General features: G+C 47.8%; 1 protein-coding gene across 1 annotated transcript in view; it reads left to right on the top strand.

Moving 5' to 3' along the window:
* FANCI (FA complementation group I) overlaps nucleotides 1-15896 on the top strand; it is a 636131-nt gene that overhangs the window by 312470 nt on the left and 307765 nt on the right. Inside the window, exons 21-23 of the mRNA XM_086958134.1 lie at nucleotides 1451-1636; nucleotides 1739-1860; nucleotides 14165-14329. Coding sequence (XP_086814260.1) covers nucleotides 1451-1636; nucleotides 1739-1860; nucleotides 14165-14329 — 473 coding nt within the window. The remainder of the gene's footprint in view (nucleotides 1-1450; nucleotides 1637-1738; nucleotides 1861-14164; nucleotides 14330-15896) is intronic.

Below are 15896 nucleotides of genomic sequence, written 5' to 3'. Positions count from 1 at the left end.
TTTTATTTTGAAAGCAAAGAATCATCAATCTTGCTTTCAAGCTTCTGCAAATATTTGCAACAAATCCGATAGCATTCTGGGAGCATTATATATAGCCTCGTATTGTTAAACTTTGATAACGTGTGTACACATGTTTATACTGGAACCACTGTCAGTAGTGCAGTTGGAGCTTAGGACATTTACTTAGAGTGCTCAACCTATTAATAAAGGCTTTCAATTAATGAACCATAAATACAAGTTTGAACAGCTTTAACATATGGACAAAAATATTACCTTAACTGCAGACGGTGCCCTTACCTGATCCATAATGTGGTACTGCAAACTGGCAGCCCACAGGTGTCCCTTGACCATGTCCTGGCCGTCGGGCTGTAGGAATTACACATCCTTGCTTTAGTGCATTAAGGGCACCTTCCAGTTTGTGTCTTCAATATGTCTCCAAGGCTTGACCGTCCTGTAGCTATTTATTCCTGTGGGCGGGCCATATTGTACTCTTTGCAATTGAGAGAATTTCTTCAGTTCACCTTCTCCTTCCAAAGCCATTATTTTAGAGATGCCAACTACTAAACTCCCAAATCTTGTTGTGTTTTCCCTACCCACAAAGGGGTATTCTTTTTGCATTTAACTCTTCCTAGCCAAGAAATGGAATGCTGTGGCTTTGATCCTAGTTCCTATTCTTGACTTTGTTGCTAATGGTGAATTTGTTAGTTCCCATTCCCATATATGTAGCTTTGATAGGTAATAATCTTGTTTTTGAGCCATTAGGCACAATAACCTTTCTTGCATTATTGACATTTAAAGAGCTTCCCCCTGAGGGTGACAACCTTATCTTTTCTTGACTTGGAAATAAAAGGGAGAAAGCATGCTAGTGAATAAGTCCTTTGTTGTTGTACTAGTTAAAAAAATGGAAGATGAGGACTCTGGGGAAAACTATTGAAAGCTCCATAGGAGTGAATGCACCTTCACTTTCTACCTGCCTAAATTCTTTTGTATTTTGTGTTACCTGTTCTCTCACCATCTTCCTAACATCAACCTTTGTTAGGAGATAAAGATTGTGATATTGCCATCAGTGCCCTGTGCTTGCCAATCGTTAAAGATACTTCAAACAAATCTTCCACTTTTCTATTTGAATTCTTCTGCTTTTCGTCTGTAGGAGTTCATCCTAAGGAATTGGAAATGTCCGGTCTGCAGCGCTTTAGTGTGCAAATTATTATACTGTTAAACAGCCCCAGCTATATTTCCAGATTTAAAGAAGGTTTTGCTTCTGCCTCTCCATCTTTTTGTGCTACACAACTGTATAAATGTTTTGAAATAGAAATTTTTGAATGAGAAACTTCTGCAGTATATTTTCTTCCTGCCTATGCAATTCAAGTTATGCAGTTTTGTATGTGTGGCATTATTAGTTATGTTAGTAATAATTGTGTGCTAATAGCTTCACCATTGTCTGAAATAGGCACATTTAATATGCTGTGTCCAGCACTGTCTGGCCTGGTACAACAACCGTGTGCGTCAGACTAAAGGGTTAGAAGATGAAGATGATGATGATGATGATCACATGGGTCTACAACATGACTTGGATGAAATGCTGGAGTCAATCACAAGACGAATGATCAAAAGTGATTTGGAGGATTTTGAATTGGTATGTAGAACTATTTTAGATATCCAGATGATATTTACTTTCCCCTACAATATTATTTTGGAAAATTATTCCAGTTTTTAATTGCTTGCTTTTTTGTTTAAGGATAAATCTGCAGATTTCTCATCGACCTCCAGTGTTGGTGTCAAAAACAATATCTACGCCATTTTAGTTATGGGCGTTTGTGAAGTTCTGATGGAGCACAATTTTACTGTAGCGAATTATAGGTAAGATATCTAGTTTCCAAAAAAGAGTCGTAAAGCATTGAAACAATGAAATCTTGTTGTTTGTTGATAATTATAGTGAGACATAGTGTGCTCTGGGTGGGACCAAAATTCTACCCAACTGTTGAAAACAAGGATATGGTGGCATGCCCAGGGTGGACTATTAAAAGAGCTTTTAATTTACTGTCTATTTTGTTATGAGCAAATTTATTTTCATGTTTGTGTAGGTTCAAACAAATATGCTGCATTTTGGACATTGAGACAATACTTTTAACAGAAAAAACTGTGGATATCTGACAACTCATGAAGTGAGAAGTGCTCTCACTGACCAAGGAAAGGATATGTGCCACGTTGTCTTGACAGGTTGAAGGAGCTTAAAGATGTATGATAGAAGGGAGCTGAATCAAGGTGACCTCATTTGGTCACCAGCCATGCCTCAGTTGTGGGATCATGAGGAAGATTGAGCTGTAGGACTTTTTGACCATAGTGTGTAAATAAATTATATTATGTTTTGAACCACCCCTTAATTAAAATATCTGTGTATAACACCATGAATGTTCAACAAAGAGGTTTTACAGGCAGCAAAAACACACCAACGACAGCAGAAAGATCTTCTGGTATCTGGCAAGGGAGCTCTTCATTGCCATAATTCCTATTCCTTTGATCAAGTCACAGTCTCTTTTCACCTTCGGAATGAATGAATGAATGAGAGCATTTATAAAGCAGAGCATTCACTCCGAAGAGCATAATGGTGCTATCGAAAGCGGGGAGTCTGTGGTGAGGAAATTAGTGAGCCCAGTCCGGTATAAGGATCAGATGAGTGATAGCACTATATGGTTTGGGGCAGCAAAAAGCCATGTTTTTAAGAGTTTCTTAAACATGAGTTCAGACTGCGCCAGTCTCAGCTGGATGGGCAAGCTATTCCAGGCTTTAGTTCCTAGGACTGCCATTGACTTTCCCCCTCTGGATGACAGGTGGAAGGGGAGGGAGGTGCTAGAAGGTTTTCCAAGGACGATCGCAGGAGCCGTTGAGTGATATATGGTTTAATTCTGGACCTTACGTATTAGGGTCCTGTTGCCCTGATGGTTATAAAGAGGATTACTAAGATTTTGAAGAGAATCCTTTTATGTATGGGCAGCCAATGGAGGGTTCTGAGTGCTTCTGTGGCCGCTGACCCCCTTGGTAGTTTTAATACCAGTTGGGCTGCCGCTCACACACATGAACACTAACCGCAAACACCTACTCACCAATTGGGACCCTCTCACATCTCAAGCCACATGTCAGGCTCCGTCACACTTCTCCTCGGGGCTGTGTTGAGAGACCTATACCTACACCCACGCAACCACCCCGTGGCCCGGTATGTATCACAGACCAAGAGGATGGTTCCGTGAGCTCGGGAAAGGAATGGGACAGCGGGGAGGGAGATCTGAAACGACAAAGACAAGGTGTTAGAGTCACACCCCTCCCTGTCTGCTCTAGAACTCTAACTCTATTTAAATGGTAGCTTCTTGTTCATACTTTAACACAATCCTACCTGAAAAGGAAAATACATAATCTTGTCTACAGGAGAGGTTGGTAGGGTCCTATCAGTGGTAGTAATCTGATAATAGAAAAAAACAAAAGTATGTACATGAGGGATACTGCAATCTCACTAATACCATGCACTTCTTGCAACCCCTCACCTACCAATTTCTGACATTGTTCTGCCTTACTCCACTTTTCCAATATAACTAGGCACCCCCAAGGTCCTCTCCTGTACCATAAAACAAAGCACAAAGAGGTTGTCGAAAGTACCAAGCATAAACGTTGTGTTGAAGGTTCACTGCACCTTTAAATCATATTTCTCTCCGCCAACAAAAGAATAAATGAATACACTCATTAGAGTTGGCACCCCCTTAGTTGGAGTGATCACGGCACTCTTCTGCAAGTACCAGTCCGATACTTCCCTTGTGTATCGGGGAAAATAGTTTCTCTCACACACAGTTCATAGTCCGATAAACACAATAGTCATATGACCAATTCAATCCGAAATGGGGCTTTATCCAAAGTAAACTCCTGAAAGAGACTGCAGCCGCGAGTCTCTTTTCACCCCGGAAAACAAACACAGGCACTTCAGTCAGGTATTTTAGAAGACGGGACACACGTTGCCTCGTCCTGTTCCTGACCAAAATAATACTATGCACCACTTGTCTCTACGCCGTGTGTTCCCAGCCGGTGAACACACGGAAACTCCTTACTCACGGTTTCCCCAAGGAACTGACGAACTTCTCCTCAGCTCTGCTCCACACGGCGAATTATCGGCTCTGTTCTCCCGTGTGTTCAGGCCTAAGTTCCGGGACTGCGCGGCATCATCCTACGTCGCTTAACCCTTGGCCCTATGGGAATTGAAGTTCCAAAGCCTGAGGTCACCCAAACACCACGCATTGCGCGGACAGCGGCCCACAATAGACCGATTCTGACACCACAGTCTCCATCATGAACTCCATGCACTCTGCAGCACCTACGGACCCCTTTCCCCTCCACATCTTCAACCTCAAGAGCAAGACGATTGGCGACGAGCTCAAGAAAGTCCTGAACAACTCCATCACCTCGGCCTCCTTTCAAGAGGACTGGAAACACGCAGAAGTGAGGCATCTGCTGAAGCGTGGACCCAGCAGAACGAAAGGGCTACTGGCCCAGCTCCCTGCTCCTCTTTCCAGCGAAGATTCTTAAGTAGAAAATCAACCAGTATCTCACAAAACACTTGGAACACAACAACCTCCTGGACCCCTCAAAATCCGAATTCCAAGCCAAGCAGAGCACAGAGACAGCCCTGATCACAGCCACTGACAACATCATGACCCTCCTGGAAAATGGCAGCCCTCATCCTCCTGGCCCTGTCAGCTGCCTTCGCCACCGTCTCCCATCACATCTTGAGCAACAGACTCCACCACATCGGAATCCAAGGAGATTCCCTTGAACATCACCAGAAGAACCCAGAGAATCAGTCTCCCACCATTCACCCTGGAACCCAAGAAGATCATCTGCATCATCCCCCAAGGATCGCCCCTCAGATCCACTCTCATCAACCCGTACATGACCCTCCTGGCTTACACCGTCCGATTGCATGAACTCAGCATCCTCTCCTATACCAATGACACCCAGCTCATCCTCTCGCTGTCAGAAGACCGCTCCACCACCAGAGCCAACTTCCACAGATGCATAATGAAGGTCGCCAACTGGGTGGAGGGCAACTGTGTCAAGCTCAAGTCCCCCCTGCTGTTTGCTTTGGCAGTGGAACCACTGGCTATCCGTTTAAGGCAGGAGGGAAACGACTGGGGTATCCCGATAGCTAACACGATCCATTGTGTATCGCTGTTCGCCGACTATCTTTTAATTTATGTGCGAGATGTCACAAGAGATCTCACGCCCATATGGACAATATTAGAGAACTTGACGGATGTCTCCGGGCTCAAAGTTAATTGGGAAAAATCAATGGTCTTTCCTCTCAGCCCACACCTAGCTCCCCCCGGAGATCAGGCTGGGACCCCAGACGCTCGATTGGGGTGCGGTGGCACCCAGATACCTCGGAGTGCGACTGTACCATTCCCCTGAAGACCTCTATGAAGGGAACCATCGCAAAGTATTAGCTGGACTTCGAGCGGCAGTAGCCTTCTGGAAAACTCTGCCCTTGGCCCACATAGGGCGAGTAGCTCTAGCAAAAATGATTATGTTACCCAGATTACTTTACTTCTTTACTAATCTCTCGGTGCTGCCCCCTTGCTCCTTTTTCCAGGAACTTGACACACTACTCACAACATTAATATGTGGGGGTGTGGGGAAGACACAGAGTCGCTCTATGAACCCTCTACTTACCCACAACACAAGGAGGGTTAGGGGCCCCCTCGTTCGAAGCTTATTTTCTGGCGGCACAGCTGCAGTGTCTGTCCCACTGGACAGCAGAGCGCCACATAGAAGAGACGGTAACTAATAACGGTCAGTTACCCCGCCCGGCTATTCGACGACTGCTGATGCCAGGAACCAGGCTGACGAGCACACACCCCCTACAGATAGCGATTGCTCGCAAATGCATGATGCGCATACACCGTATGTCGAGGGGACAGCCTCTTTACTCCCCAGTACTCCCGCTGGTGGGGTTCCCACAGAAAGAGAATTATTTCACATCCGGAACCCTACGGATATAGACTGAGAGCGAGGTGACGGAGATGGAGGCGCTATTCGAGGACGGACGGTTGAAGACGTATGCCCAAATGCAGAATGACTATGAGCTACCCCCAGTACAATTCCTAGTACGCAGACGGTTGGTAGACAGTGCACGACAATGCTGGGATCTAACCGACGGGGAGCCGCCAACGCACCCAGTGTTCCACACCATCCTCCGTATCGGCAGGGGCAGACATTTAGTCACTTGGCATTATAAGGCGGGTGAGTAGTGCGCTATACAAGTATCAATTTTTTTTACAATTTAAGGCGATAAGGGAACTGACTACAACCCCGCTATCAGCCCTTCGCCAAAAGTGGGAAGATAATTTGGGACGCGTGCTTAACGACCGGAAATGGGAAAAGGCCCTAGAGTACCCAAAGAAGGTTTCACGGAACGTGTGATTCAAAAACATCCAATTCAATATATTGCACTGTGCATATTTAACACCTCATAAGCTTCACCGCTTCTACCCAGACACACATTTTGAATGCCCCAGATGTCAAGTGCCCGAAGCGCAATTCAAACACATGTTTTGGGATTGTCCTGTAAATCAGTCATACTGGGGTAAAGTACATCGGGCTCTGGAGGGGAGAGTCCACCTCCAGCATATTGCCACATGTGAGGCGAGTACCTTGGGGATCTTCCACAGGCGGAAGACATAGAAAGTACAGTGCAGGTTTGCGTCCCTAGCTATACTCCTAGCGAAACGGGGTATAGCCATGTACTGGAGAGCACCGGAAGGGCCTCCAGTGACAGCCTGGATATGAGCAGTCAAAAAATGGGGAACGGCGGAGGAGGCAACACTAAGGGCAGAGGTGGTGAAGGGGACCCGGAAACATCCCATCTCGATGGAATGGGCACAACTCCTGTACCAATTCACGCAGGAGAAGACACAGGAAAACTCACCCGGGGCTACCCCATCTCAGTCTCACACCCCACTCCTGTCCCGATAGCGCAAGTGAATGCCATTACGCAATAGATAGGTTCACTGGTAGATCGTGCATGCACTAGATCCCCTTTAGGCTGGAGCCCCGACTGCTGATAGAGGGTGCGGCCCTTGTTCCGCGTCCCCTTCCCCCCGATTCCGATACCGCAGAGCTCGCGCAGAGAAAAGGGAAATCGCCATATAACGGTTACTTATCATTGAGTATATATTTTTAGCAGCCCCCCCACCCACCCCCTTTCTAACCACCCCCCTCTACCCCTCCCTGTAGTTCACAAGTTCACGTTTACCCCCAATCACCAGAGAGTAGGCTCCTACACATTAGGAGCTCATATATGGGCACTAATTAGTGAGGTACACCAGGATAGAGTGGGGGGCTTTACACCAGTCTGCAGCCCTGCGGAATCCCATCTATATAGGCATCTGGCGTGGGCTAGTTTACCCAATTTAAGTCAGCTCAACTGGGGCTTACTATCCACATAAACAATGTTGTTTCTTACCTGAATATGAGATGTACAATGTGTGGATTGCCCCACAACATGTTTAAATTGCCAGAATACCTGTGTACACCTGACATAATGTATCACTGGCCAATACACAATGATGTACCATGTGACAACAACAAAAACAAAACTCTCAATAAAGAAATATAAAAAAAAAACTGTGTCAAGCTCAACACAGTCAAGACGGAATTCCTCATCTTTGGGAACAACACTTTTCCATGGAATGACACATAGTGGCCTGCTGAACTCGGCTAATCCCCTACCCCGGCAGACCTTGCCATCGACCTCTGCATTTTCTTGGACAGCAAGCTATCTATGAAGAAACAGGTAAACACAGTCTTATTCGCCTGCTTCTACACTCTATGCATGCTTTTCAAGATCTTAAGTTAGCTCCCATTCAAAACCAGAAGGACAGTCACGCAGGCCCTCGTCACCAGCAGGCTGGACTATGGGAACATACTCTACGTAGGAATCACTGCACACCTCCTAAAGAGATGGCAGACAATGCAATACTCAGCATCAAGGCTCATCCTCAACCTCCCCAGATGGACCCACATCACACTGCACCTGAAGAAGCTACACTGGCTTCTGATCCAGAAGAGATGTGTGACGCTGGGGGTCGGCTGGGGTTCAGTTATTGGCAACAGGCGGGCTTATGGTAAAGAAGGTTTTATTGAAGTAAACCAGTGATCAGTACAACTCTTCCTAATCGGGTTGAATCTCCTTGGGGATCTACTCCTGCTACGCCTTCGTCGGGTGACCTTCTCCTTCTCTCGGACCCCTTCCGGGCTTCGAGGGGGTGATTCTTCCTCGTCGGAGTCCGTCGCTGCGAATGCAGGGTTCTCGTTCCCCAGAAGGCAAAAAGAGAACAAGGGAGGTATCAGCTATCTGTATTAGAACTCGATGTCAGGGTAAGGGAGTGAGGGAAACCACCGGTGCTCTGAATCACAAATGTGCACTATCGTGAATGGGAGGGGCGTGTGCACAGGGTAGGGGTCCCGGGATGTTAGGTTTCCCGTGGTCTGGTACCTAATGTACCTCTAAGATCCACCCAGCCCCGCAATCGGTCACGCACCTGTGAAAGCCACGCACCTCCCCTGGGTGAGTGGCTGGGCGACTCGCGGGAACGGTGGCCTCCTGGCTTCTCTCCGTCCGTAGCAGGCGCCGACTCTGCTTCCTGTAGGTGCCTCTCCGTCTCTCCCCCGGCCTCTGATGTTCCACGCCGCTCTCGTCCTCCGCCTCTCTTACTCTCTACTGCCTCCTCCGATCTCCTTCTTCTCTCGCCGTCCTCTCCTCCGGTCTCCGTATTCTCCTCGCACTCAGTCCGCTCCTCTCCTTCATCCTCCGTCCTCCGGGTGATCAAGCACACCTGTGCCTCGGGGCGGAGTCCTTTTGTCGGAAATGCGTAGTATGCCGACTCCTCCCAGTCCGCCTCCTGCCATGAGTTAAAGGGCCAGTCCTCGCCAGCATTATCGGCAATACCGGCTTCAGTGTCCTGAGAGGGGAGAGAGACAGGGGAGTATGGTAAAAGTACATTGCTGTCCTCATCCCCGGAGTCCCCCCTGTCACAATGCATTCTGGTAGTTGTAGGCGGTGGTGTCGGTCCGGTGACTGGGGACCTCGTGTACACCCCGTTACAAGATGCCAGTTCAAGATGTTGACCTTGCATACAAAAACCTGCATGACGAAGAACCAGCATACATCAACAAACACTTGACCTTCCACCAACCGACTAGACACCTACTTTCCGCTTCCTTCCTTACAAACACTCCCTGGATCTACCAAAGCAAAAGCGGAAGATGCTCCTTCTCACATCTGGCGGCCACAGCTTGGAACAACCATCCCCTACTCCTCAGGGCCACCGCATCGATCCGGGAATTAAAAAATTGACTCAAGACCTGTTTGTTCGAATGAACAATCACTGCATCGCAGTTCCCTACTCCAGCGCCTTGAGATCCTCACAGGAGATTTGCCGCACTCTATAAATCCTTGATTGATTGAAGTCCATTCTTAACTTAAACAACCTTTACCTACGTGTGCATGTTCATTGTTGCTTCTGCATCTTTTCCATCAAATGATCGTTCCACCTTCCATATCTGAAATGTTCCTGTTAGGTAGGCATCCCTCACTATGCCTTCTAGAGTCTGTATGTTCCACCTTCCACCTGGAGAACAACGAGGACTGCAACACCGCCGCCCTGCTGGATAACCTCGCCAACCTCGGACTCAAGCAACTGGTGAACACCCCCACCCACTACGCCGGCCACACGCTTGACCCCATCTTCTCCTCCAGCAAGCACATCTCCTTCAGCCACTCATCCGGACTACACTGGACAGACCACAGCTGGGTCCACTTCAGCTTCAGGAGAACCACGACCCACCACCACCCGCAACAGGTTCCCCGCAGAAACTGGAGTAAGATCACCGCCGACCAGCTCACCACCGCCCTCAGCCAGAACCTGCCCACCAACACGACGGACCCCAACGAAGCAGCCCGCAACCTCACACAGTGGCTCATCAACTGCGCCGACAAACTCGCACCACTGAAGAATCCTCCCAGCAGACCCGACAGCAGGAAAGCTTTGTGGTTTACCAACGAACTCAAAAACTCCAGGAAAACCTGCTGCGCCCTCGAGAAAGCCTGGCGCCACGACCAGACAGCAGAACACATGACCGCCCTCAAGAACGCCACCCGCAAACACCACCAGCTGATCCGCACCACCAAGAAGACAACATTCAAAGAACGTCTGGACAACAACACCCACAACAGCAAGGAACTCTTCAGCATCGTTATAGAGCTCTCCAACCCCAGCGCCTGCAACAACGACATCACACCCTCGCAAGACCTCTGCGACTCACTCGCCTCGTTCTTCCACCGCAAGATCGCCGACACACACAACAGCTTCGGCGTGCAGACCACGGACCCAACCACCGAACCAACGCCCCCCACCACCACCCTATGCAACTGGACCCCGGTCAGCACTGAAGACACCACCCGCCTGATGAACACCATCCACTCCGGCTCCCCTACCGACCCTTGCCCACACCACATCTTCAACAAAGCCAACTCCATCATCGCACCCCAACTCTGGAACATCATCAACAGCTCCTTCGCATCCGCCACCTTCCCGGAGACTCGGAAACATGCCGAACTGAGTGCCCTCCTGAAGAAATCCACCGCGGACCCCACGGACCTCAAGAACTTCCGCCCCATCTCGCTCCTCCCCTTTCCAGCCAAAGTCATCGAGAAGACCGTCAACAGACAACTCTCCACCTTCCTCGAGACCAACGGATCCCTCAACCCCTCACAGTCCGGGTTCCGAGTAAACCACAGCACCGAGACCGCCCTCATCGCAGCCACCGATGACATTGGGTCCATGCTAGACAACGGAGAAACTGCTGCCCTCATCCTCCTGGACCTCTCAGCAGCCTTCGACACTGTATACCACCGCACCCTGATACAGCGCCTCAGCAACACCGGAAACCAAGGAGCGGCCCTGGAGTGAATCATCTCGTTCCTCAACGGAAGATCCCAGAGAGTCCGCCTCCCCCCGTTCCGATCCTCGGCCACCGAAGTTATCTGCGGCGTTCCGCAAGGATCCTCTCAGCCCCACCCTCTTCAACTTCTACATGAGACCTCTCGCAGCCATCGCACGCCAACACAACCTCAACATCATCTCCTACACCGACGACACCCAGCTGATCCTCTCCCTCACCAACTACCCCGCCACCGCCACCGCCAACCTCCAGGAAGGAATGAAAGACGTCGCGGAATGGATGAAGCTCAGCCGTCTGAAACTGAACTCTGACAAGACGGAAGTCCTCATCCTCGGACCATCTCCCTCCACCTGGGACTCCTGGTGGCCCCTGCCCTGGGCACCGCACCGAAGCCAACGGACCACGCACGCAACCTGGGCTTCATCCTGGACTCCTCCGTCACGATGACCAAGCAAGTCAACGCCGTCTCGTCATCCTGCTTCAACACCCTGCGCATGCTCCGAAAGATCTTCCGATGGATCCCCAACGAAACCAGGAAGACGGTGACCCAGGCCCTCGTCACCAGCCGTCTGGACTACGGGAACACCCTCTACGCTGGAACCACAGCCAAACTCCAGAAAAGACTCCAGCGCATTCAGAACGCCTCGGCACGACTCATCCTGGACGTCCCTCGCCGCAGCCACATCTCGGCCCACCTGAGGGACCTGCACTGGCTTCCCGTCAACAAGAGGATCACGTTCAGACTCCTCACCCACGCAGACAAGGCTCTCCACGACACAGGCCCGAAGTACCTCAACAGCCGACTCACATTCTACACACCCACCCGCCAGCTCTGTTCCGCCAGCCTTGCCCTCGCCTCCGTCCCACGAATCCGCAAATCCACCGTCGGAGGAAGATCCTTCCCCTACCTGGCAGTCAAGACATGGAACTCCCTCCCCACTCACCTACGGCTGACCCTGGACCATCTCTCCTTCAGGAAACAACTCAAGACCTGACTGTTTGAGCAGTAGCGACCCCCCCCCCCTCCCCTCAGCGCCATGAGACCCTAACGGGTGAGTAGCGCGCTATACAAATTCTATTGATTGATTGATTGATATTTTGACCTATTTTGTTTTGTTGGGATGTCTACTCCCTTCTCTTCACTATACTTGGATTTCAAGCTTAATCGAGCATGGGCACTCACTCACCATGAATCCGGGTACCTTGACTCAAGTCTGTCACCCTAAGTGTGGGATGTACAGCCTGCTTGGTTCTAGCATTCCTTGGCCTCAGTTGTCACAATTCTCACTTCAACTCTGCACCTTCTCTGTAAGAGTTTGAAAGTTTGTCTAACCTTATCCTGTGTATGCTTCTGCCTGCCTCTTTCAGTTGAGGCTGCGACTCTCCTGCCCTCTTAAGTCCTATTTACCTGATTTAGGCAATCACTTAATAACTACCACAGCCAGTACACGCCAAACAAACAGGCATATGAGGGATCTCTGTTGATTTTTTTTTGCAGTCTTTCAGCTACCTGTGGGTGTTGGGTCCATTTAAGTGCAACTCAGTACCCTTTTGTCTAGTGCATCTCACTCATTCTACTTGAGTACAGTTTGGTCCTTGAATCTCCCTACATCCAGTACCGCACCTTATACCGTGGTTGGTGGTTCAGTGATGTCTTCTTGATACACTTCACTTCTTGCATGCAGGAGCTCCAATGCTTGAGCTTCTTCTGACTGCAAAGTAAACACCTAGGCACCGCTCTCCCTTTAGACTCCCTTCACATGTTGCGTCCTCACTGTATCTTCTCCATGGCAGAGCCAGCCTCCATCCTAATGTATTCCTCTTCACCCAGGTTCCACTCCGACTGGGTGGTGAAGATGTGACTGGCTCCATCTTCATGGGCCTGCTAATCACCTCTCCCTCTTCAGAGCTGTGCTGCTTCAGCCCTTGGCAGCAGACTCTCCGCCCCTTTCCACTATCTTAAAGCAAGAGCTTGTCCTGCTGTCCTCCGCCCCGTGTTGCCATCCTTTCTTTCAAGTGTTCTTCCTGGCAAGCTGCTTCCGCACGACTGTGCTCCCAGCTGGGCAAAGAAGAGGCCTGGCTTCCAGCACTGACCACTGCGTAAGTTGCCCGAGATCACACATTTCCACACTTCTAAAGAGAGAATTTCTTTCTATTTCCTCTTGTGGGAATACTAAAGCATTTAATGTCAGTTCACAAGATTGTACGCTGCGACTAGAGAGAGGACTAGGACTAGGAGTAGGTGTTCACATCCCCTTTCAGCCTGCAGTTGGCAACAGTCCCAGTTTTGTCATTTCCAACTCTTAAGCGGTACTCCTATCGAGCAGAAACTGAGAGTCTGTGATTTGAACCAACACAAGTAAATGCCAACTCACTTGACATTCATTTTTGAAGCAAAGTTTATGAACCCCTCTGGAAGTGTACTTATATAGTCCGTCTTATAGTAAAAGCTTGGACATGTGCGCAGGGGCTCACAGGCACATATATGTCTTAATATTGATATTTCAATGTATTAGACTTTTACAATGTTTACTACTGGGTTCCCTTCAGTAGATTTTTTAGTTTTATTACAGGTTTCTAACCCCTTCGCCCCCAATTTCACACTATCTGGGTGATTTTCCCTTTCATGTACCTCGCCCTGTGAGAAAAAACATTCATGTGATGATTATACACCTAGGTTAGTCAAGCTCATGTTAGTAAAGCACTTGTTAGGATTAGAAAGGTTCATACATTGTAACAATTATTTGGTTAGTGCACAATGTCGTCTTTTCTAGAAAACTTTAAATGCTTAATGATTTGTGGCAGCCGAAGTGCCATAAGGGCTTTCTGTTCTGCAGAAAATCTCCAGCTAAGCTGTTTTTAGTGGTTTTTGGACAAATATGTCACCCGTTTTGTAGTTGCATTTGTCTCAGCCTGATATGACATTGGTTCATTTCTGTCACTTCCATGACGTTGGTGGATAACTAGAGCGGAGTTTGATTACAATCGCTTGAGATTTGGGTTCTTCTGTGTCTCTCCGTTCTCCAACTTCTGTTCCTATACTATTTATAAGATATATTTATGTCAGCTGCTTTATATCCATTTCCATTTCTAATTAAATGTAAGCTTATGTACTGTAAGAATATTGGCTATTCATATATTTTTGTTTTTGTCCTATCAGCAAGAGCAGGTTTGAAGATGTGCTCGGCTTGTTCCGATGCTACAGTAAATTATCTGACATTCTAAAGGAGAAAAGTGGGAAAGGCAAGTCTGTTGGTTCTAACAGGACTGCTAGGAGTCTACTTTCCATGGGATTTGTAGCTACACTCCTCACAGCTTTGTTCAGGTAAGAAACTTAGAGGCATTTTATATCTTTCTGTTCATTGGCTTGTTGACTTTGTTTTTTTTACTGAGGCCAGTAATTATTCTTGTGTAATTTGAATATGGCTGCTAATTCACTGCAATGGAAGCTCCCAAGGCTTTCAGGGCTTGACGTGGGTGTGTGGCACCTTATCCCATGAAAATCTTTGAATTAAAAGGATATAAACTGATCAGAGGACCCTGAAACGAAATTCCGTTTCCAGCGGAGTAGAGTGCAGTAGTGTGCAATAGAGGATAGTAAAGTAGGGTGAAGCAGCGTAGAGGGAGTTGCGTAAAGTATTGTAGAGTGGAGTAGAATGAATGAATGAATGAATGACTTTTACTTGTAAAGCGCACTGCTACTCCAACAGGAGTGTCCCGGCTTCAAAGGTTCATACATAACTGCCCCGTGGACATAGAATGTTGTATAGTGGCATAGAGTAGGGTGCTGTTAACTCGCATTGTCAGGAGTACATTGTTGTACATTAAAGTTCTTTAGACTGGAGTATAGAGTGGTAGAGTGGAGGGGCATAGACTGTTTATTAGAGTGCAGTGTTGTTGAACGGAGTACAGTTGAGTGACGTGGAATGGAGTTGGGTAGAGTGGCGTACAGTGGAATAGCGTATAGTGGAGTGGCATAGAGAGGAGGTGGATAGACTAGAGTGGTGAGTGGAATAGCATAGAGTGCCATGGAGGGTCGTGGAGTGACATACAGTGGGATAGCATACTGTAGAGTGGTGTACAGTGAAATAGTGTAGACTGGGGTGGCATACTGTGGAGTTGCGTGGACTGGATTGATGTATAGTGGAGTAGCGTTCAGTGGAGTGGCGTAGAATATAGTGGCATACAGTGGAGTGGCGTAGAGTGGAATCATGTAAAGTGGAGTGGTTTGGAGTGGATTTGCTTGGAGCGGAGTGATTTGAAGTGGAGTGGCATAGAGTTGTGTAGTGTACAGTGGAGTGGCATAGAGTGAAGTCAGGTACAGTATAGTGGCATAGAGTCGAATAGCGTAAAGTGGAGTGGCATAGAGTAGAGTATGGTACTTTAAACAGACTTAGCGTGAAAGTGGGTGAACGGATGTAGTTGTAATGTGACAGGAATATAGATTATGGGGTGCAAATGCTAATGTTTTGGTAGCAAGTATAAATAGTTTAAGTAGAGTTTCAGTTATAGGTGTCAAAATACTCAGTTAAATTATTTGCCACTGTATACTGCGGTGCATGCCTATAACAAGGCAGCATATGATTGGGTAATGGCTGTCTTTACAAAATGTAAAAGGCAGCCATGTAGTTTTCAGCACGCTTTGGCTGCATTCTGGCATAGAGGTAATATTGTTGTTCCCTACCTATTACCACTTTACTACAGCGGTAATAGGTTGTGTAATTAATTGATATTTTCCTATATAGTTTTTAAACATCTTTTGGACAACCGCACTTGTGCCTGTAAAGTATTGTGGTAGTAGCAGAATTTTTTTTAAAAATATGAAAAATTTAAAACAAACTGTAGTGCGTTATATTAGCAAAATGTAGCATAGTACAGTATGTTTATAATTT

Source organism: Lissotriton vulgaris, chromosome 2_1, assembly GCF_964263255.1.
Source record: "Lissotriton vulgaris chromosome 2_1, aLisVul1.2, whole genome shotgun sequence".
In the NCBI taxonomy this organism is placed as follows: Eukaryota; Metazoa; Chordata; class Amphibia; order Caudata; family Salamandridae; genus Lissotriton; species Lissotriton vulgaris.
This window is presented reverse-complemented; position numbering and strand designations above follow the sequence as displayed.